Genomic DNA, 21,946 nt, shown 5'->3' on the forward strand with positions numbered 1-21,946 from the left:
GAGAAGTTAAAATAATTTGACTTGAACTAGTGCCTCTAGCAATAAGGCAGAAGTTTTTCAGTACTTATAATTTGATTCGTGACTCAATTCTAAATACAACTTTCAAACAGATCTAAAATTTGTGAAAGGGATCTTCTTCTTAAAATGTCAATTAATTTGTTCATCTATCTCATATTAAATCTGTCCTCTTTAATTGCTACCGTGTCTGTTGATTAAAATATTGCAAACTCACAGAATTTTACATGAGCAACCTACTTTATTCCCAGACAGGACAGAGAGTACTTTAGTAAATATTCATAAGCACTGTTACAAATTTAACTGTCCCAGCAAACAAGCTCCCTACCACTTCCTTTGGGAGTGTGTGTCACAATAATGGTCATATTGGTTAAGAGTGAGCCTAAACTTTTTGTAACAGCCATTTGGAAGTTAAAATAGAGGGTTATGTACTGTAGTCTTCTGAAAGGTTATAACAACAAATGCTCTGGTCTCATTGAAAAAGCAGAGAGGATTTTTATGAGTTTTTTGGTATGCTGGATTTTGCTCCATGTGTAGAGGTTAACTTCTCTGAGCCTCAGTGAATTTATTTGTGAAACTGGGATGGAAATCACCCCAAGATAAGCATTGAAAGCATTTCATAAACAAAAAGTGTCAGTTTTTAAATGAACTGAAGTTGACATGATTTGAAGTTTTTATAGTTAGCCTAAAAGGTAAAATAATCATCCCCAAAATAGATAAACAAATTCAGATAAATTACTATTTTATACTGTTTTAAAAAACAAACTAAAGAACACCACCCCACAAACATGTAACAACAACAAACCCCCTCAACCTTTCTCCCTGTTAGCCACCCACCCAGCAAATAAACATAACTCTGCACTTTGAAGTGAAACCTTCCTGTTTTATGTATTTTATGCATCAGTGAATTCTACTGTGATTACATGCAGGAATTATTACAGTCTCACAGACAGCTTGGTTTTAGGATGTGTCAGCCTTTTCCTTCCCAAGTTAAAACAAACCTCAATTAATTGTGAGATATTTACTGCAACTGTCAGCTGCTTTCATTACTTACGTCTGGCACAAACATTTCTGAATTCTTGTTGATATTTTTGTCTTTCAATAAGTCACCTTTTTGAGACTCATCCTTTACAAATTTCAGTCTTTTATTCACTGTCAATTTGGGAGAGGTTCCCCAACTTAAATGTAAGGACAGATATCACTATATGAGAACAAGAAGCACATAGAAGAGAGAATTTATTTTTTGGTTGCAATTAAGTACCAAATTGTAATACATAATTGGTTTACGATAGTGATCTGTTTAGATGAGGTTGTTTACCTAAGACTTTTGATTAAAATTAAATCTTTAAACCTTTTAATCTGTAGGACTTGCATATATGCTGTTTCAGATACAGACAGCAGCTGCTGCAGGAGCATGGATGCTCTTCAGCTCCGTTAAAATATCTGAGGCAAATAGTTGTGAGGTTTATAGAGTTTGAGTAATTTACAAAAACAATGAGAGCTCAGAGGTTTTAGGGTGCTTCACTTGCCATTGAGTGAGAAAATTCCACATTGTCACAAATGTGTTAAGGGGAAATTCTGTACTTTCTGGTGTTTCATAGCTTGAAATGAATTTTTAACGACCCAAAGCGTTATCTCAAAATGGTTGGATCATCTAAGCAGAGGTAACTATTTTGGCTTCTGCAACATGTACTATCTTATAAATGTACATTATTCATGCAAAAAAGCTTTTTCAGATCTGTTTTATAATTATTGTGGGCATTTAGGTGCATTTTATGATATATCTGTGTACTAAAAGAGGGAATATGCCCAGAGTGAGAAATGCAACAACGCATCTTGAGCTGAAGGCTTTGCGTGGGTGGACTGGAACTTGGTTAGAGGCAGAACTGAAGTTATGTTTCAGGAAAATACTGCTTTCAAGACAACATGCCCACAAAGTGTGTTTATTATGTTATGTTATGATTCAGAGGAGGGAACCGTATGGGATGTGTCTGTGAATGAAGCTAATGGAGTGACAATGTAGCAACAGCTACACTGCCCCACACCCATGGCAACGGAAGATTGCAGAAATGGGATTTTTAGAGGTGGGGGTGTTGCTCAGACAGTCCATAACAGCATCTTTGGTTGCAAAGGAGCAATTTTCCTACCTATGGAAAAGTCTGTGGCCTGTTATGTATATCCCAGCGTAGAGCAAACAATGTTTGGATGTCCACAGCTTTAAAGCAATGACTATCCTTGAAGAAACATGTCAGGTAAAAGAGAATATGAGAATAATATGTATTATTGGCCGTTACTGGTCTTGTTTCGAGACTGTTTAGAGTTGCATTGCATATTTCAGAATGCACCTTCACCTCATACAGCCACTGCTGAACAGGGGAAGAGATAAATCTAGACTAGATAACTCCTCCAGTCAGATGCTTGAAGTTTTAGAGAAGGGGCATGGATGCCAGGTCTCCTGGGAATTTCAAACAAGCTCTTCCTGGATTTCTCAGCCTCAGTTCTTAGGAGATTTTTGTTACTGAGACTTCTCTTTTTTTGGTATTTCAGTTATCCATCTGACAAAATAAGAGTGGTAATACTTTAATAACTCAGAGAGGAGTAAAAATTTTAAAGCATATTGATAACTTCTAATGAAAGATACAAATATGAGATAATGATGATGTATATGGGATGGACTGTTATCTACTCTGTTACCATTTATGTGCCTTACTAATGAGGAGAGATAACATTCACTTTGATCTACAAAAGAAAAATCAGTTATCTCTGGATAGAACCTTTATGCAGCTCTTATTATAACACAGTTCTTGCCACTTCTAAGGAAAATGAAAGCTGCCTTTTGGAAAAGACATTACCTAAAAATGACATAAAAAGTGATGGACTTGTTATAAATAACCCCTAGAACATGCTTATCATGGTACAATTACATGGTTGCAATTGTACAGATTCTCCCATGTAATTGGGCCTTATCAGTTTGGTCATCAATCACTGACTTCCAAGGTGAAATTTCCACCACTGAGGTGAAATGTTTGTAGAGATATTTCTCTGAGTACTATGTGGTGCATTATATGTGTTGTCTGATAAAAATATTTCTGATTTAACAGGACTATTGCCAACTACCTGGTGTGGAGGATGGTTTATGCAAGGTTATTTAACCTCAGCAGACGTTTCCAGTATCGGTGGCTAGAATTTTCTCGGGTTAGTTAATGTTTTCATAGCATTTACAATGGTACTAGTGTTGACACTATTGGTTACCCTTATAGTTGCTTATTTCTTTGTAAAACACAAAATGTTTTCTATGCTGGATGAATTTCCTGAATTTACTTTTTTATGTTGTTGTTGTTGAAGACTAACTCTGAAACAATTGACATATGTATTTTTGTATATGACGCTAAGAGAAATGTCTTTTAGATTAAGTTAAACAGTTTTTGGGACCTACTTTTAAAAAATCTTAGTCTTCTTTTGCAGAAACTTGAAAGCTGGAATGTTTTTGACTTAGGTCATGTGGGCTCCGGCCTATGCTATTCCTGCAGGCCAAAACCATTTGGCCAAAACCTAAACTTTTTGAAAAACCTACTGTTTATCCATGTGTGAATATAGCTGTGGTAAAACAGAAATCTTTAGATTTCAGGGTTTTTAAGCTTGCTCAAACCTCTCTCATGCTCTAATACCAACTTTACATGAGCTCTAGCACATCCATACATGAGCCATTTCCACAAAGAAGATTATCAGGTGTCTTCCAGCTTGGGGATGAGGAAGAGCCAGAAGAGTGCACAAGCTATGAGAGAAGAACTAATTATCTATTCAGTAATATGGGCATTTATGTAAAACACATATATTTGCCTGAATGAACACTGAGTAGAAAGCCACTTTGGTAATCCTGTGGGCAGTGTGAGGGCTCTTTACATAAACGAAAATGAAACTGAAACTGATTGATGCTTTGTTCTTGTTTAACCACTTTAGATGGTGAACTTTGTTTGCTATTATGAAAATTAGCTGTTTGGTGACATCATGATAATAGGAGGCTGGTGTGATGCTGGCAGTGATGTCATACAGGAGGTGTGGGTGTTCTGTCCTCCCTGGTGAGACATGAAAGTGACTAACTGAAGTACCTATAATGTCTTTCCTTGAATAGTACTGGAATAGTTCTGAGCTGATCACATACCTAAAAATAAACTCCAAAAGCTTGATAGAAACTACACAGGAAAAGCAGTCCCTTATACTTCTGAAATCATATTCAAATCAGTCTTGTTAAAGATGCTATTTTCTTCATGTAAAATGTGAGAAACTGGCTGTCAGAACCACACTGACATGTTTGTAAGTGTGTCCCCTCCTGGGACATTCCTTGCTAGTCAGGTTAAATAGATTGATGCTGGCCATCAGCCAGCCTGCAGCATAGTACTGAGTTACATTGAAATATATAATGGCCAGAAAAATTCCTGAAAGGAAATGTTGAGCTTTGAGCACTGTGCATTTTAATATGGTGACTAGCTGCTGTCACTTCTCTGGGTACTTTCTCCAGAAGTTTAGGGAAAAATTTAATTCAAGTTGATTCAACGATTATTGATAATCTCATAAAGCTGTCACAGAATCACAGAATGGTTTAGGTTGGAAGGGACCACAGTGGGTCATCTAGTCCAACCTCCCTGCTTAAGCAGGGCCATCCTATAGCACATGGCACAGGATTGCATCCAGACAGTTCTTGAATATCTCCAGTGAGGGAGACTCCACAACCTCTCTGGGCAACCTACTTCAGTGCATGGTCACCCACACAGTAAAGAAGTTCTCCCTCCTATTCAGATGGAATTTTCAGTGTATCAGTTTCTGCCCATTACCTCTTGTCCTATTTCTTAACACCTCTCAGAAGAGCCTGATTCCATCCTCTTAACACCCTCCCTTCAGATACTTATGGATATTGATGAGGTCCCCTCAGTCATTTCTTCTTGAGGCTGAGCAGGCCCAGCTTCCTCAGCCTTTCCTCATAAGACAGATGTTCCATTCCCTTAATCATATTTGTCTCCCTCCACTGGACCTGCTCCAGGAGCTCCTCTTGTACTGAGGAGCCCAGAACTGGACACAGCACTCCAGATGTGGCCTCACCAGGGCTGAGTAGAGGGGCAGGATCACCTCCCTGACCTGCTGTCAATGCTCTTCTAATGCAGCCCAGGATGCCTTTGGCCTTCTTGTGCACAAGGACCCTGCTGGCTCATGAACCACTTGTTGTCCCCCAGCACCCCCAGGTCCTTCTCCACAGAGCTGCTTTCCGGCAGGTCAGCTCCCAGCCTGGTCTGGTGCCTGAGGTTCTTGTTCCTCAGTTGCAGGACCTTGCATTTGCCCTTGAATTTCAAACTCTTCTTTGCCCATTTCTTCAGCCTGTCAAGGGCTGCACAGCCCTCTGGGGTATTGGCCACTCCTCCCAGCTTTGTGTCATCAGGGAACTTGATGAGGAGGCATCTGCCCCTTCATCCAAGTCATTGATGAATAAATTAAACAATTCTGGACACATAAATGGTTGTGAAAGCTTACAGCTCAGTAAGGGCAGTGAGTCAGCAGCTCATTCCCATTATCTGCCCCTGGGACTGGGAGATGGAGATTTAGTTAAGTGCAGTAAACAGCAGTAGCTAATAGTTAATAGCTAAATTTAAGTGGAGCAAACAACTCAGTAGAACAGACTTCACAGGTCAGCAGAAAGAACATGAGAAATGGAGTCCAAGGCAAAGGCCTTGTTGAAGTTTTTGTCTGGTCAGAGTATGGAAAACTAAAGGCACTTTAGGATCATAAGAAGGACCCACCAACCTCTTGCCAGTTAAGTGAATAAAAGATTGGATAGCTACTGAAAAGACATGACCATGAGATGAATCAGTGACCCTTAAAGGAAAGAATATATTTTATATGTGCATTGTTTCATTAATTCATTTAGCCTCACCTATCATAAGCATAGTATTTTTTTTCACCAGGTTTTAATTTTCTATTAGTGGCTTTTACAATTTATATGTAGAAATCTTGGCATCAAGACCTTAAAATCTTTGCAAAGAGAGGGAAAAGACACAATGAAACTTCAAAAAAGCTTCAGATTGAGAAATAAGACAAACCTGCTGACTCTAGAGAAAGTGCTTTGAGAACCACGTCAGCAACTATCAGCAGCTCCTCTGCAGTGGTGCTTTGAGACCTAGTAAATGTGCAGTGGCACCTGGGGAAGAGATTGGTTAATTGTGTTGTGAAGCTCTGAATTGACTGGGAGGGTTTGAAAACTGCTATTTATAGTCACTGTTACTACCTGGAGTACTGTGTTTTAGAGTGGTACATTAATATTAGGAGGACCATTTGAGGGAGTTCTTGTTGGCTGTTGTAACATAAATATCAATAAACCAGCTGTGAGATATAATCTATTCCTCTCAGCTCTATTTTTATTGGTCTCACAGCTTGTGCTGCCTTTATGTCCTCTTTACAGTCAAGCCTCCCTCAAAATAATGATAATTATTATGTTGTAATAATAGTATGTCACAGTCTAAAAGCCAGCTCTGTCTCCTGGCTCTTTCTATGGCCGCTTTTGGAAGGAATTTCAGGCTCTGATGACTCATACTGTAACTCCCCTTCTTCCCCCTGCATCGGGAAAAAGCTCCATTGTGGGTTTACTGCGACTCCAGGGAGAAATTTTCTTCTCTCTTTTATTCTTATCTTTTTTTTCAAGTGTTGTGCTATGTATGAGGGTTGAAGAATTTGGAAAAGGAGTTGATTTTTAAATTTGGCTCTCTTTAGAAAATAATATTATCATATATATTGGTTTGGCTAATATTGTTCTTTACAGAAGCAGTGTACTCTCTGTCATTGAAAATCTATTACTGCCCATACACTATTAATAAAAATCATTTGAAAATGTAATGCACTAGTATATTTAAGTGTGAGTCATTGATTAAGTTTAATTACAGACAATATGATTGGGAAAATCAATCTTTGAACAACCAAAATATCTCACCTTCAGTGGCTGAGGGTTAAGCTGCTTTGGAATTTTCCAATGAAATCTTTTCCTGTTGAAAAAAAACCAACAAATCCAAACCCTTCAGTTTTGCTGGATATCTAATCTTGTGCTCAAAGGAGGAGAATAATGGGGAAAAAAAGAGGCTCAGAAACTGCAAAATCAGTGCTTAAGAGGCTTGTATAATCTGTGAGAGGCCAAAATCTATATCATACGTGATCTGGTCTGATGTTGATTGTACTCTCCTTTTACACAGATGACAGGCATTAACTACTAGACTGGAATTTTGCTTGTTTTCTGTGGAAAACCTTAAGTGGAAAGGGAACACTTTGAACCTTGAAAATAACAAAAGTTTCTTAAATCAATACTTCTTATTGCTTACATGACCCATCTCGTATTTTGTTGTGTGTAGGGTTTTTTTACAGGATCTGCCTTGACAAACAAACATCATGTAACTGGGTAAGCATCCACAGTAACAACATTCTTCCCCGAGAAACAGAAACCAAGACAGCAAATGTTCTTGAGTTCTGTTTTGCTTTGTTCACTGGTATGATGGCCATTCTTGACTACGCCTCTTTTGAAGCTCCTGTATGGTGCTGTAGGGATATCATCAGACCTAAAAGTGTGTGTTTAATGACCATTTCTTTAGTAAAATATGCAAGATGTTCTACCAACATTTTTCTACCGCAACATGAAATGATTTTTCTTTTTCTGTGTGTGTATGGGGGGGAGACAGGCATATATTCAGTGTTGCTGATGATTCAAACCTGCTTTTTTCTTGAAAATACTCTGTTTGGGAAAGGAACTGAAAACAAAAATTTTACACAAATTGTTGACAGGTAAATGACAAAAAGGTGTGCATGTGTACCTACTGATGCTAGACATCATTAGTTCATAGCAGTGAGGGTTTTGCAAGAGGTGTTTCATTAGGATTAACCTAATTTTCATGAGGACAATCTCCTTAGGCTTCTCACCTAGACAGTGAAAAGAGAACCTTTTCCAGGAGATACAGCAGGGATTTTCTATAGGAAAGTGTCTCTCTACTTGACACAGAAAGAATACCAAGATTGGTCTAAATTCAGCACTTGGGGATGTCTTTCTATAACTAACCCTCTAAGCCTAGCTTCTCCAAGTCATTACCATTGTACTGTTCCTAAGTTTAAAATCTTACATCTATTTTGGTGTATTCAAAAGATTTACCACTTGATGAAAGTAGAAATAACTGTAAAGTATCATTATTTTTTCCTTTTGGTAGCTATTTTACAAATATGCTTTAGATTATACTGTGTGTGGGTGCAGAGTTGTTCTTCTTAAACCATATGATGTTACGGCCCCTGCCAACAGGTGATCCATGGGACCACAACTTTGCTGCCTCAGTGGGATAAATGTGTGGACCTTGTCGAAAATGCACTCCCTTACGTGGTGGGAAAGATGTTTGTGAATGCCCATTTTCAAGAAGACAAGAAAGAAATGGTGAGTCCTCTGCAATGTCTGCCTAGAAACTTTGGATTAGTGGCTTCCTCCTCACAAATTGTCTCTGATGTTAGAACAAACTTTAAAAAGATATAAGATTCCTAAAAATGCTTTGATTGAATTAAAAAAAAAAAAAAAGGACAAGGAGAAAATGAGAAAATGGGACAAATTTGATGAAATGTTACCTTTTTGTCCATCTGGCACTGCCCATTCTTTTCATCTGCATCCCTACAGATAATTATGTAGCCACATCAAAACCAGGCTGAACACTGTTAAATGGTGTAAGTAATGACAGCCAGGCTGTTCATGAATGGAGTGAGGGGCATTGATGAGAAATGTTTTAGTGTAGCTAGAGTTACTCATTATGGTAAAGCTTTTACTGACTAATTAAAAAACTGGTCAAGATTGCTGTGCTTCAGGGCTACTCTTTGAAAGCTGTGGCTGTGCTACACCTGTAATCTAAGCAAGAAACACGTAAATTATGTCTGGCCCAATTAAGGGAAGCTTAAAGCCACATAGTGAGAGTGAATCAAATCTGTTTTGCTGAACAGTGAAAGGAAGTCTTCTTCCACACTGTTGAGTCCAGAGGATTGTTCGTCCCCATTCTAAAACTTCAAAGATAGCTCCTTTATCAATTCTCTTAATAACATATTTAAATTAATTACCCTTCACAATAATTTATGACTGATTTTCAGTTCACGTTTTTCTTATAAGGTTTTCCAATATCGGCTTTTACTGACATTGCTTTTCCAGCAATAATCAGTTTTAAATTAACTAATTTAGTCATTGAACTTTGCTCTCAATACAGGAGAGGCACAGCCATGTAGGAAACATGTGAAATAGCATTCTGTGCCGGGAACAACAACTCTGTGATAGCCCCACACTGTCCTGGCTAAGTAGCCTAAATTTGTCTGTTTGACTTTATCTACTTTGACTGCTTTGTTAGGGAAGGATTCCATTTTAGACAGCACACACTTACTTGGCTTGTCCAAATCTTTGTCGTCTGTTTCCCTCTCAGGTTCTGCATTTCTTTTGCTACTTTCCTTCAGCTGGAGTTTCCTCTCTGAGATGCAGCTTTTCAGTCCCCTGCTTCTTGATAGAGTTTGTAATGTGCTACTTGGCCATGAAATGGCAAAAATATGTCAGGGATATACAGTATGATATCCACACAGGATAAGTGGGAAGAGTAGGAGTGTAAGAAATGTACATTTTATGGAGGGGATGGAAACTTTTTCATCTTTGTATATGTGAGGGAAAATTCTGAGAAGCAGATAGAGAATAGAATGGTTTTCTGCTGAAATGTGACCTAATTAGAATGCTTCTTAGCATGTACATTCCTCTTAGACCAAAGCTTTGAAAAATTATCAAGTCTAAATTCACAGTAGCATCCTCGGAGAGAAATGCATATAAAATTTATACTGTAGGTCACAACATTCAGCCTTAAAGTGAACTGCCCATGAAGATAAAATTAAATACAGGTGAAATTCATTGCATTCCATTTAGAAGTATGCTTTTCAAGTTATTAGTTTGTGGTGTTATCATTTTCATTTCACTGGTTTTCAGTTCTATTCCTCTTTCTTAAGAAAGCAGGTGAGTAAAGCACTCTTATTTGTATAGGTTTTCTTTTTTCTTTTTTCTTTTTTTTTCTGGCTTATGGCATGTATCTGTCTATGATAAGTAAATCCTGAGTTATGGATAATATGGATTCTTTCCCCCCCATGTTTTGTGATTAATGTTTCATACCTTAGATACTTCTCTCCTTTTATCAAGAAAGACATTATTTGTGTCTAAATATAGCACTGTTTCTAACTCAGAGTGCCTGCAGTGTTTCTTACAGATACGCCTGAGCAGTTTCAGTAATAACTTTGATAGCAGGAATAGGTTTCTCCCCCTGCCCCCTGCAGCTACAGCTGCTGCATAAAGCCTAAGTATACACCAGTGCCCAGCTGCAGAGCTTGGGTTTGAACTTGTAACCTCCAAATACAGGGAGTTCACCTCATTAGTGCACTAAGTTAATTGAGTCAGTGCTCCGTCATCAATATCTTCAAGTTGCCCTATTCCCTGGGACGCAGTTTACTGTGAATGTTGACTCTTCAGTCATATTTAATGCTAGACCTGCTCCAGTTGTCCCATATTGCCTCTAAAAGTAAGAAAATGTTTTTTGAAAAGGGTAGGAAAAAAATGAATAATCAAAGGAACTTTGCTATGTTTTGTGTGGCTGCACCGCAGATAAAGGACAGTTCCAGATTAAAATATACCTCTGATACATAAATGACAATTTAGCAAAAGGTTATGTTACTTTCCAGGGTTTAGTCCCCACTTTAATGACATTTCTGAACTACTAGATTTATAGAATAAAATTACATAAATCTCTGCTACTTTCATTATTTTTAAATGTAACAGAACTGGTAACACAAAGCTTCAATAAGTCTTCATCTAATGGTTATCTCTCATGTCTTATGTTATCGCAGCTCTGTTTTGGTGTGTGCTAAAGGACTCAGGCAATGGCTGGATCCCTCTAATTGCCTCAGTCTCACAGTATTCTCAGTGGCTATCTGTCATGAGGATCATCTGTTTATATAAATAGAGGCAGCTGGTTTTGTACACCTTTCTGGACTTCCAGACAGATGCATAGGCATGAGGGTTCTTTATACTCATATATTTCATCTCTTAGCCATTAGAATTATTGTTTTCTGTCATTTCAGGGTTTTCTTAATGTATGTGCTCACTAAACAGTTCTATTATTATTTCTTTTACTTGCTTGGGATATGTTTGTGGCTTTGTAGAGGTGTCTGAAGAAGCAGCCAAGCTAAAATGATTGCGGGTTTTCCCAGCTTTGCACAGATGTAAGCTGTCACTGGTGGTTCAAGACCACAGAATCAGTTAAGGTTGCTCAGTGTTGTGAGCCAGGGCCTCTATCCCTGCAGTAAGTTAAGGGTAGGAATACTTCACAAATGCAGCTAAATACAAGCTAAATATTTGGATACTGCTTTGTATTTGTATCATGATACTGTCAGCCCCAATTCAGTTCTTTGGCAGTATTTACAAAGCGTGTCTTAGTCTGACATAAACCAAACAAGGCTACAGATGTTCTCTCCGTGGAAAAGGCTTTATTCGTGCAAATGCCTTGCAGCTGGCTCCTTCTGCATGGGCCAGTGATCTAGAACCTAAAGGTCACAAATCTCCCCCAATGACTGCAAATCTCTCAGTATTTTTTATGATTTCAAGATGGATATTCTCACAAATGGGACATGAAAGAATCAGCAACAAACCAGTTGTGTGGTACCTCTTAAGGGAAAGAACATGGAAAAAACCCTTACTTTCAGAAAAAGTGTCTGAGAACTGGAGAAAACAGAAATTAGGCTTCAAGAAAGGAGAGCAGATACTATCTGATTTGAAATCATTTGTGGTCTAACCAAATCTATTGCTCCTACGTATACCAAATCTTTTCTTATAATGGTTCTGATATGACATATTTTATTGGAGAGGGATTTATTAAATGTTTTGCAGATGGAAGAGTTGACAGAAGGAATTCGCTGGGCTTTTATTGACATGTTGGAAAAGGAAAATGACTGGATGGACTCTGAAACAAAACGAAGAGCTCATGAGAAGGTAACAAATAGGTTGAATGAGTAAAATCCAGTTACGGTAAAGATTTGACTTGGGCAGTGACAAAATGTCATGGACTGTACTTGCAGTTCCAGTTAATTACTCTTCATGTTATTTGTGAAGGGACATGTGCCACATTTGTTTTGCTAGAAGCTGAGCTGTCTGAGCTCCTGCTTCTCTGAGGAAGTTGTTTTTCCTACCTTGTTCTTCTTACCTTGCCTCCATCTTTCCCCATCTGGCTCTGGCTGATGCAGACTATGAGCTTGTTTCAGATTTGCCTGTACAGTGGCTTTTCTTGGCAAGGTCTTCATCTTGAGTGGAATATCAGGGACACACCAATCTACAGAGAGAAAACGGTGTCTAAAACATCTGGGACAGCTGAGGGTGTTTGCTGTGGAGATGGAGGATCCAGCCTAGAAGGGGATATGAGAATAGTCCACGTTTCAAGCTTTCTCCATTGCCATGGTGGGAGGCCTACCTTGAAAACCGTCATTTAAGAGTGTAATGGCCATCCCAGCTAAACATCCATTTCCCAGTGGAATAATGCCAGTTATGAAGTGCTACAATCAAGGATGGTGTTACTGGTCCTCATTGTTTTCAGATAGGGGGACAATAGAATGCAGGAGGTAAAAGTGAAGGCAGGAGGATGTATCCAAAGCTTCCTCTTCACTCTCTTCCCACATTTACAGCACATGATGTGTGGAAAGAAAGTTTGTCCAAATGCAGAGCTCTGTCCCCAGAGCAGCAATCGGAAGAGGAATATAAAAAGCCAAGAGGAGGGCATTGTGTAGGTCTGTGTCTTTCTTTGTTGAGGTAATGGAATATCAGTGAATTTGTAAGAGCCTTCTTTGGAAAAACTGACGTGCAAGGGCAGCTGAACCGCTCCTGCTCACTGTGCTTGAATGAAAATAGCAGTGTTTTGATTAAAAAGCAAACATGGCCTTCAAAGCTTTTTAGTAATTCTAATGAAAAGGTTGTTGAGACATTTTATCATTGGAAAGATTTAGATTTCATATATAGCCATTTACATTTTATACAGCAGTGCAAATGAAATAGAGATGCATAAATGCACCAATAAACTCTATAGCGAGAGAACAATAGTAAAATGCCATTTATTTCCTGCTATCCTGATGGTAAATGGACTGGAGTTATTCTTTCTTACTGGCTGTTATGCTTGGTTTTTTTTTACTAGAAATACCCTTAGAAAAAGAATGATTTGTAATTTAGATATTTGTTAAAATTGGTGCAAAATAGGAGCAGGAAGATTTTCTAACAATTTCCTTGATAAGGATATTTCTATATAACGATCTGCTAAATGATTTTGTTCAAAATTTTCTACCTGCCTTTCATTAGGGAAACAACACAAACATTGCCTCAAACTAATAAACTTCCTAAAAAAGCTCTCCCTTTCACATTTTAAGGAGGTTTTTCATCAGAAGGTAGGTTAGGTATTGGGCCAGCACAGATGTCTGTAGAGATGTTTCCCTCTGCTGACACACATTTTAGAAGCTTATGGTACTTTGCTCCCAGTTTAGGCATCTCACTGAAGTTTCTGAAGTTAGTGGGGTGAATCTGGGCTGAACAATGCAGGACAAACTAAATTCAAGAAGTGCAGCAAGAATAAAACTACAGGCCATAGTACTAGCAAATGAATAGCAAATGCTTTAAATCCATTCTCACTGACTTGAACAACCATTTAATAGTTTACTGACCTAGGAACCAGGCCAAGCTCGTAAGACACAAGTGTTATGTAAGGTCTTAGATACTGTAGCAAGAATTATGTGGTAGGAAGTACAACTATAAGTTTAATTTCAGATTCACAGAAACGGCTACTTGTCTGGAAGGAAAGAGTCTAGAGAGACATTTTGGTAGATTTCCAGACATGGAGTGTGTGCATATTTATTAAATATTATTTATTGCTAATGATAGATACTGGAACGCTTGGATGAGCATGTTTCTAATTCAAGAAATAGGTTACTACATGTATGGTCAGATAATTCACTGGGGAAATCTAAGGTTTATAGTACAACAGTTCAAAATCTGTTACACTGTTCTAATTAAATCTCATGAGCCCAGTACTTTACGCTGTTACTTTTTTATTATTTAAGCTTTAATAAAGCAGCACAGACAGACAACATGAATTTCGTGGCAGAGATTGCTTGGTTGGTTGGTTGGCTAAAAAATCGCCCAGTATCACTTTATTATATAGATCTGTAAAAGTGGTGTTTCTTCATCAATAAATGTCATCCACCTGCTGGATTCTGCACTAAGGATGGAGTAACAGCAGGCACCAAGTGTAAGCTGGGAGAGGAGAGGAGAGGCTGGAGGGCAGACCTGCAGAAAGGGATCTGGTGGTGCTGGCCAGCAGTAGGCTCGATGTGAGTCAGCAGCGTGTGCCCTGGCAGCCAAGAGGGCAAACCCCATCCTGGGGTGCATCAAACACAGCACAACCAGAGGGGATCATCCCACTGTGTTCAGCACTGGTGCAGTCTCACCTGGGGTACTTTGTGTGTTTCTGGGCTCTCCTGCTTAAGCAGAATCTGAAGATCCTTGAATGCATCTGAGGGAGGGCAACAAGACTGGTGAAAGGGCTGGAAGGAAGGTCCTGTGAGGAGTGGCTAGGGAGTTTAGGGCTGTTGGGTTTGGAGAGAGAGAGGCTGAGACACCCCCTAATTGCTCTTTACAGCTTCCTGAGATGGGGAAGTGGAGAGGGAGGTGCTGATGTCACCTTCCTGGGACCCAGTGATAGGATATGTGTGAACAGTTCAAAGTTGCATTATAAGGAGAAGGAAATTAGGAAGCATTTCTTTACCTAGAAAGTGGTCAAACACTGGAGCAGGTTTTCTGGAGAGGTGGTTGATGCCCCAAGCTTTTCCCCTGTATTTTTAATCTCATTGCATTCTTGAAATGTTTGAATGTTCTGAAAAGAAATGAACTGCAGAAACCTGGTGGTGATTTTGTTTACTGGGCCTGCTGTATATGATCTATTTAATTTGTCTTTATCTGTTTCTTTAACTACAGGCATATTAACAGGTCATTAACAATGCTTTTCACTCATTTCCTGAAAGAAGAATAAAGTCAATGCAGGATTTGGGTGTCTGGACAGTGATCATAGAAAGCCTTGTGGTGATTGTATCTTTAAAGGGCAACACTATAATGTGAATGACGTGTCAGTTTTGAAAGAGAATTAATTACAAAGCCTCTCTGTTATTTGGATACTGTTTTGTGTTTTCTGCTCCCTGTTTTCTGACTGATGCCCACCTTTCTTTTGCGCTTGGCTGAGGCCAGATTTGTATACCTGTCTGTCAGCCTGATGCCTTGCAATCAAAGGAACCATCGACCTCCAAAGGACTTACAAAAGACCCTCTGGTAGAATCGATTCTTGAATTTGGCTTTAGGCAGCTTGTCAGCTCCACCTAATCGCCAAGACGTTTCTGTCTGTGACTTTCTTTGTGCCTGTCCTGTTGTTTTAAGTTACTCAGAGAGAACACTACTAATTTGATGAGTCAAACCGTATTAAAAGAATCAAATCTGCTACTCCATGTGACATAGGGAACTATTGTCTTGCAGCCTTGATTTCTGAGAATCATCCCTTTAGCCCTTGTATACTTTGGAATTAAGGTTTTACATTCCCTGTGTAACAAAACAATATAATGAGATAACATCTAATAATTTACTTCTATACTTCCTTCATTCCTATTTTTCTGTGATCGAAAATCCAGACCACCTGAAGGCCAATCTTACCAAAAAAGTTTTTATCAGGGTTAGGCGACTCTGCCTTCACGTGCAGTTCTCACCTAGCTCTCTGGATGGAGCTCACGCTGCTTCCAAAGGAGCCCGAGTCGGAGGGAAGCGTTTGACTCTGCGCTGAGATGTTTTCTGTCCTCTCCTTCCTCCTCTGCTCTATTCAAGCCTTGCTTTATTGTACTGTATTTGACTATCATCTCAAATCTGCTTGAAGTGTGCCTGTTAACCTCCCGAATTTTCAATGGAGTTCTCTGATAAACAAACAAACCAACCAATCAACAACAACAACAACAAAAAACCCTGAAAGGTTCCTCTTCTCACCTTTTTAATGTCTCACTTTTGTAAGGGTCATTAAATTTTTGCGTCATTTGAGGAACAGAGAAATTACTGAGTGGAGCTCCAAGGGTGGGTCTGGCAGCAGTCTTCAAGTACTCGGTCTGCGAGTTACCGAAGTTGAGCAGAGAGACCCCTGGTCGGCTGCCCAGGCACCTGGTAAGCTCTGTGCCGCCTCGCAGCCTCTGAGAAGGACAGCAGATGAGAGGTGGGGGGAGAGAGAAGGGATAGCCTTTTGTTTCCCTTACAATGAAGGTGCAGATTGCAGAGAGCTGTGGCAGCCAAACGGTATTGACAGCTGTGTTTTGGCATGGTGGGGACAGGGAGAAGGGAGAACCCACAACTGAAATTCCATTGACGTAACTTGTGTGATGAGGGCTCACATCTTTAAAATGGTAATTTGTTGCTACTTCTCTTCAAAGGATAATTCAGTGGAAGATCATCCCTCAGATGTTAAATTATTCCCACTCCTGGGCAGGAACCATTATTTTATTAATCACTATTTTTTCTCCCTGAAACACCCTTTATGCTTGAGTTTAACTGGAGGCTTGAAAAAGAGACTTTTACACAAAAGCCTGTTTTCTGAAAGTTTGTGATTCTCTTGTAAAATATTCTGTTAGGCTATGGCAAAGAAATAACTTCCTATTAGGAAGTTGTTTTTTTTTTTTTTTTGCTTTGCAGTACTATTTTTAAAACATGGATGATAAGCCAAAAAAGCTTGTTTTTCTTCTAGTAAGATTTTTCTGTAACATTATTAACCTCCTTAGGTCATGGAGCACAAATCCCAAGGTCACTGTGCAATCGCTTTTTGCGTACTGAACTTGCATGCTGCTTTGCTTTATTTATCTCTAAGGAAGTTGCATATGCAACATTTGTTTTCTTCACATCTCTCAGAGTCTGAAGACTGAGTCAAGAGGAGCACAGGAAAATACATGGACAGTGCTTGGCTATAGGTGGCTCTCTCGGGCAGTGTTAGGTGCCTTTGTTTAGCCTACAGGGTTTGTTCTGCTGCTTCAGAGAGCTGTAGCAAACCTCCCTAAATAACACAGCGTAATTTAGGCCAGTAGCCCTTAGGAAATCAAGAGCCATCTGTACAAGCTCCGATTTAACAAAGTACAGGTAGTCTAGAGGAGGTAGGTGTCCGTGGGTTCTCCCACTGAAGCCATTCGTTTCTCAACTGGAACTTACTGGCTGTATTGAGCCCTGCAGTCTATTGTCTGAGTGCCTGCCATGTTTCCCAGTTCTCTGTGGTCTCTCTCTTCACATCTGGGTGATTTCACTGCCATGCTGCTCAGAGCAGAGGTCCAATGTCTGCTTCAGACAGTGGCCAAGCAGTAGCAGATGTTTAGAGATGAACGTAAGGACAGGGCAAGCATAAAGGGACACGTTCCTGCTACCCTTTCCTGGCCTCTGACAATCTGCAGCTCAGTTGTTTCCTGAGCCAGAAGTGGTCTCTTTGTTTTTATTCATATCTTCCTGCTACGAGTTTGTCTAATGACTTTTTTAACCCACAACAATTTTTATCATCTGCAGCTTCCCAAGGCAATGAGTTCCACTGCCTGTGCTCTGTGTGAGAAAGCATTTCTTTTTGCTTGTCTGGAAAATGTCACCTTTTTTCCCTGTGTTCTTGTAGTGGGGAAACCAGGGAATCTTCATTGCCTGTTCTTTGCTTGAGCTCACTTTTACTTCTCTATAACCTTGGCACAAGAAATACATGCTGGGAGAATGGAGCCTCCTGCTTTTCTTCACAAAGCCTGTCCAGGGCATGCACTAGATACAGTTCTGAAAAATAACATTTCATTAAGATCTCAGGCATGCCCAGACAAAAAGGCCAGGCACTACAGCTTCAGGAGCTGAAATTAATCTTGCTCAGTGCCATGCTAATTTTTCACAAAGATGACAAATCATCCAATCTTGAGAGTGGTCACTGGGTGCTCTGCAAAAATTAAAAATGCCTTTGTTTCTTGTGGGGTTTGTGGACCCATCCTATGAAAAACAATGCAAAAATATGACTGAGGACCAGCCCTGAGACTCAGTGCCTTCCTTATTTCAAGTAGGCTTTTTCTGGAATGAAGGCCAGCAGTTCTCAGAGAGCTTCACGAAGTGTAAGACTGCTTCAGAGCACTTACAGAAGCTGCCAGACACACTTCAGAAGAACTAAGAAAAGAGGGAGAAATTTCCAAAGGCTCTAATTGCAGTTAGACACTTCATTCCTGTTCAAAAGCCAGTAAGGCTGACTGCTGACTTCCAAATTTACTGGTTTTACTAGAAAGTTTAATTCAGATACTCTTGAAACAACCTTGTCATTTCTAAACTGGAAAGTGTACTTTAGTTGAGTGCCAATGGAACCTTGGCCACGCTTTTCCTTTGTGGAAGTGAGCGCTCTGAAATTACAGAATCACAGCATCAAGTAGGTTAGAAAAGACCTCTGAGGTAATCTTTGTCTGGATTCAGAAATTTAAGGTTCTGCTTGTACTGTAGTAGCTGCATTGCAAGGAGCAATGAGCAAGTCTCCTCATAAGGTTGAAATGGAGTTCAGAAAAGGCAGAGTCACTACTTACCTAGTCTGGAATTTGGTCAGGATTTTTAGGCTACCACTCCTGTACCATCACTGAGATAGCTGTTTGGAAAATACCAATTTTTGGAGTAACATTTTTTCATCTGAAAGATACAGAGAATGTAGGGTACTTTCCTTCTGGAGTAGAAGTGTTCCATACTCTGAATAAATATAGGTCTTCACTTTCCATCAGATTAACATTGCCTTTTTTTTTTTTTTTTAAGTCAAATATTTATTTCTCATCACAAACTTTAATTTTTGAACTCAAAGAATAATCTCTCACATCCTGAATTTAATTTAACCTTCTCAGGAAGACTGGGGTTTCCTGTTCAATAACTAGAGGAGATGTTCTTCTCCATTGGCCAGAGTTGAAACTAATAGCCATGGCATGTTTGCTTATCTCTTATCTCTGGGGTTAGATTGCTGCTGTCAGCTTCTCCCTTGTTATCTGGCTGCTGCTACTGCTCACTCAGTTGTGCAGGGATGTCAGTTCCATTAATAACCTGAGCACCGTGCAAACAGATAGTGGAAAACAGGTGAAGGGAGAGGAAATTGTATTTAACCCTGATCTCACAGCTGTCATTTTTCAGACTCTGCCACCACTCCATAGGGCCAGAATGGGTGTGTGACATCAAAACACTTGTGACAAATCTCGTGCTTGAAATAGAAGGAGGGAGACAGATGGACAGACACACCTGCAGATGCTCAGGGATCAGAGTGAACCTGAAGCTCTTGTGGTAGAAATGCAACATGAAAGCACTGCTATGCTAAAAGACAGATTAATTCTTCCAAAGGGCAAGATATCCTCCACCACCCCTGGAAGCCTTGCATAGATTCAGCTTTAACTTTCATTATCTTTTTGTGTTTTGATAAGTAAACCTGTCTCCTGTAGAGGTACAGTTACAAAGACAATGTAGTTCCCCAGCTCAGCAGTAACAGATATTGAGGTACGGGAGACCCATTCTCTGTACGGAGAAGTCTACAAGGGCATGTTCAGGTTTCTGCTTAGCATTCCCTGTTGATTTCCAATAAACTTGCATTTCCTGGCTGTGGTGATCTCCATGCCCTGTATGTGGCTACCTGAGCCAGTGGGACGGATACTGCCTGCTCCCTGGGAGCAGGCAAGAACCTCAGCAGGGCAGGGCCGTGGCCTGAGACTGCAGCATGGACCCTCATTCCTGGGCACTGAGCTGTCCGTGACCAGGAGCCTTAGCTAGCAGCACTTTATATAATGGCCAGTCTTCGCGAGCGAAGATCCGGGGAAGGTCTTTACACCTTCCAGCCTGCGCATTGGATTTTTTAGGTGAGACACAGTGTGCGCGGAACTGAGCCCACCCTTTAATCCTAAGGTTCATCTGCCGGGGCCAAGCACTTTAACTTGCTTAGGTATTGCACCAGTCATTGAGGTCTGAAGCAAAGTTGTAAAATGTTTACGTGGCTTCAGGTATCGGTAGTGAGGGAGTTTACTTTTAAAGGAGCTTTACCGCAAGGAGGTCATCAGACTCAGGAATTTGTTCCTTCAGTGACCTTTCAGAAGCCAGGATGCTGTGCCTAAGAATAAAGGCTTCCTCAGCTGCCCTCATGTGTGAGGGAGCTGTGAAGTGTCTTGTGCTCAGTTTGTATGTGGTGAGCTTGTAAAAATACATAGATGTAATTTATTTAAAAAAAAATATGTGAAGATTTGGAATGGAGAGGAATTTGGTCTTGAGTAGAAAGTAGAGCATTTCCTGCATATGGTTTTCCTATGTGCAGCAGTCTATGTTTTTGTCTATGTATGCATCTGCTTTCCCCCCATATATTGCAAGGCATAGGCAACTGATGACATGCTTACTGAAACACTGCTGGTCAGGGTCCCTGTTCAAGCATGAGGAATTTCTCCTCAGAGATGAAACATGCAAGTCCTGAGTAATGCTTGTGTTTAGGTTCTCAGTCACTATTTCAGTTTAAGTAGTGTTCAAAGGAGTCTCTGCCATGTCTGGTCCCAGCTGTATCTAGACTGCAGCTGAAACTCTCTTGTAAAATGAGAAATGAAAAGGGAATTTTTCACGTTCTTTTCATTATTAAAAAACCATAATTGTCCTGCAACCTTTGCTTAACCTTGAAAATATTAAATGAATATGAACTGATGCAAGCAGAGGCTAAGGTCAGAAGTTGTCCCTTTCCGGAACAGGTTATTCAAAGTTTTGCATAGAACTGAAAGAGAAAGACTGTGATAAATCATATCCCATACATCTGTGATGGGGAGAGAGCTTGCTTGCCCTTTCCCGGTCCCTGGGGCTGCCCCTCTCTCAGTGTTTGGTGCCAGAGATCTCTTCAGCACACTGGGTTTTTTGGGTCCCTGGGGACTTTCATTTTGCCAGTGATGTGGTTTTTGTTAAGCTTGCTGCTTGCCCAGAGCTAATACAAAAACAGCAGAAAAGATTTTTGCAGCAAGGTGGCCTGTTCCTAGCAAGAGGTCAACTCATGAGGTGCTTTGGCGGTGAGCAGTGAAACAAATCCAGGAAGGAGTTTCTATTAAAAATGCAACATAGTAATTTCTGCAGCTCACCAACATAACAAAGCCCAACTAAAGGTGTCTCTTTTTTTTTTTTTTTTTTTTTTTGGTACCATTGCAAATCCTTAGGATTCTGGTCCAAAATTTGTTCAATAAGGATATCTAAGGTAATTGCAAAACACAAAGAGAATTTTCAGTTAGAGGAGTATTTGGTTGTTTGGTATGAGCTTTTTTGTTTTAAGAGACAGTTGTATCAGAAAACACAGAGTATTTCCTGAAAATAGAGGCATGAGACGGTGGCTTTTTAAAGTGCCAAGTATGTGTCCAAGCTTAGCTCTGGTGCACAAGCTGTTAGAGCCCTGTCAAAGGCAGTTTAGCAGCATATACCGTGAGACATATACATGCCAGCAGGATACTAATGGTAGTCTGTGCCTTCAGACCACAACACTTGCTTCTGGCTTGTTTGAAGTGCAGCTGGAGGAGCTCCTAGCGGTCCACACATAGGCATGCCCTAAGTGATCCACAGGTGAGCAGAGAGAAATCCAGTGTGGAAATCCCCATGCTGGAGCAGACTTGTCACTGATGGTGTGGTGCCTTGATGCCATCACTGAGCTGTTTGTATATCTGGGCATCATCCTTTTTTTCTGGACCCTGGGCATCATTTCAGCTCCACTGAGAATCCAAAGACCCTTAAAACTGACCAAGGTGGTTTGGACAGGAATGGTGTTAAAAGGTGTTAAACACA

General features: G+C 40.0%; 1 protein-coding gene across 2 annotated transcripts in view; it reads left to right on the forward strand.

The window, feature by feature from the left end:
* The window catches only part of PHEX (phosphate regulating endopeptidase X-linked), a 103,749-nt gene that overhangs the window by 36,263 nt on the left and 45,540 nt on the right, over positions 1-21,946 (forward strand). The window contains exons 10-12 of one of the 2 annotated variants that reach the window (XM_050332535.1): positions 3,117-3,210; positions 8,333-8,461; positions 11,972-12,073. In XM_050332535.1, coding sequence (XP_050188492.1) covers positions 3,117-3,210; positions 8,333-8,461; positions 11,972-12,073 — 325 coding nt within the window. The remainder of the gene's footprint in view (positions 1-3,116; positions 3,211-8,332; positions 8,462-11,971; positions 12,074-21,946) is intronic. The other variant, XM_050332536.1, reaches the window with a different exon arrangement.

This window comes from Myiozetetes cayanensis, unplaced genomic scaffold (assembly GCF_022539395.1).
Source record: "Myiozetetes cayanensis isolate MyiCay16 unplaced genomic scaffold, myiCay2020 scf5-8, whole genome shotgun sequence".
In the NCBI taxonomy this organism is placed as follows: Eukaryota; Metazoa; Chordata; class Aves; order Passeriformes; family Tyrannidae; genus Myiozetetes; species Myiozetetes cayanensis.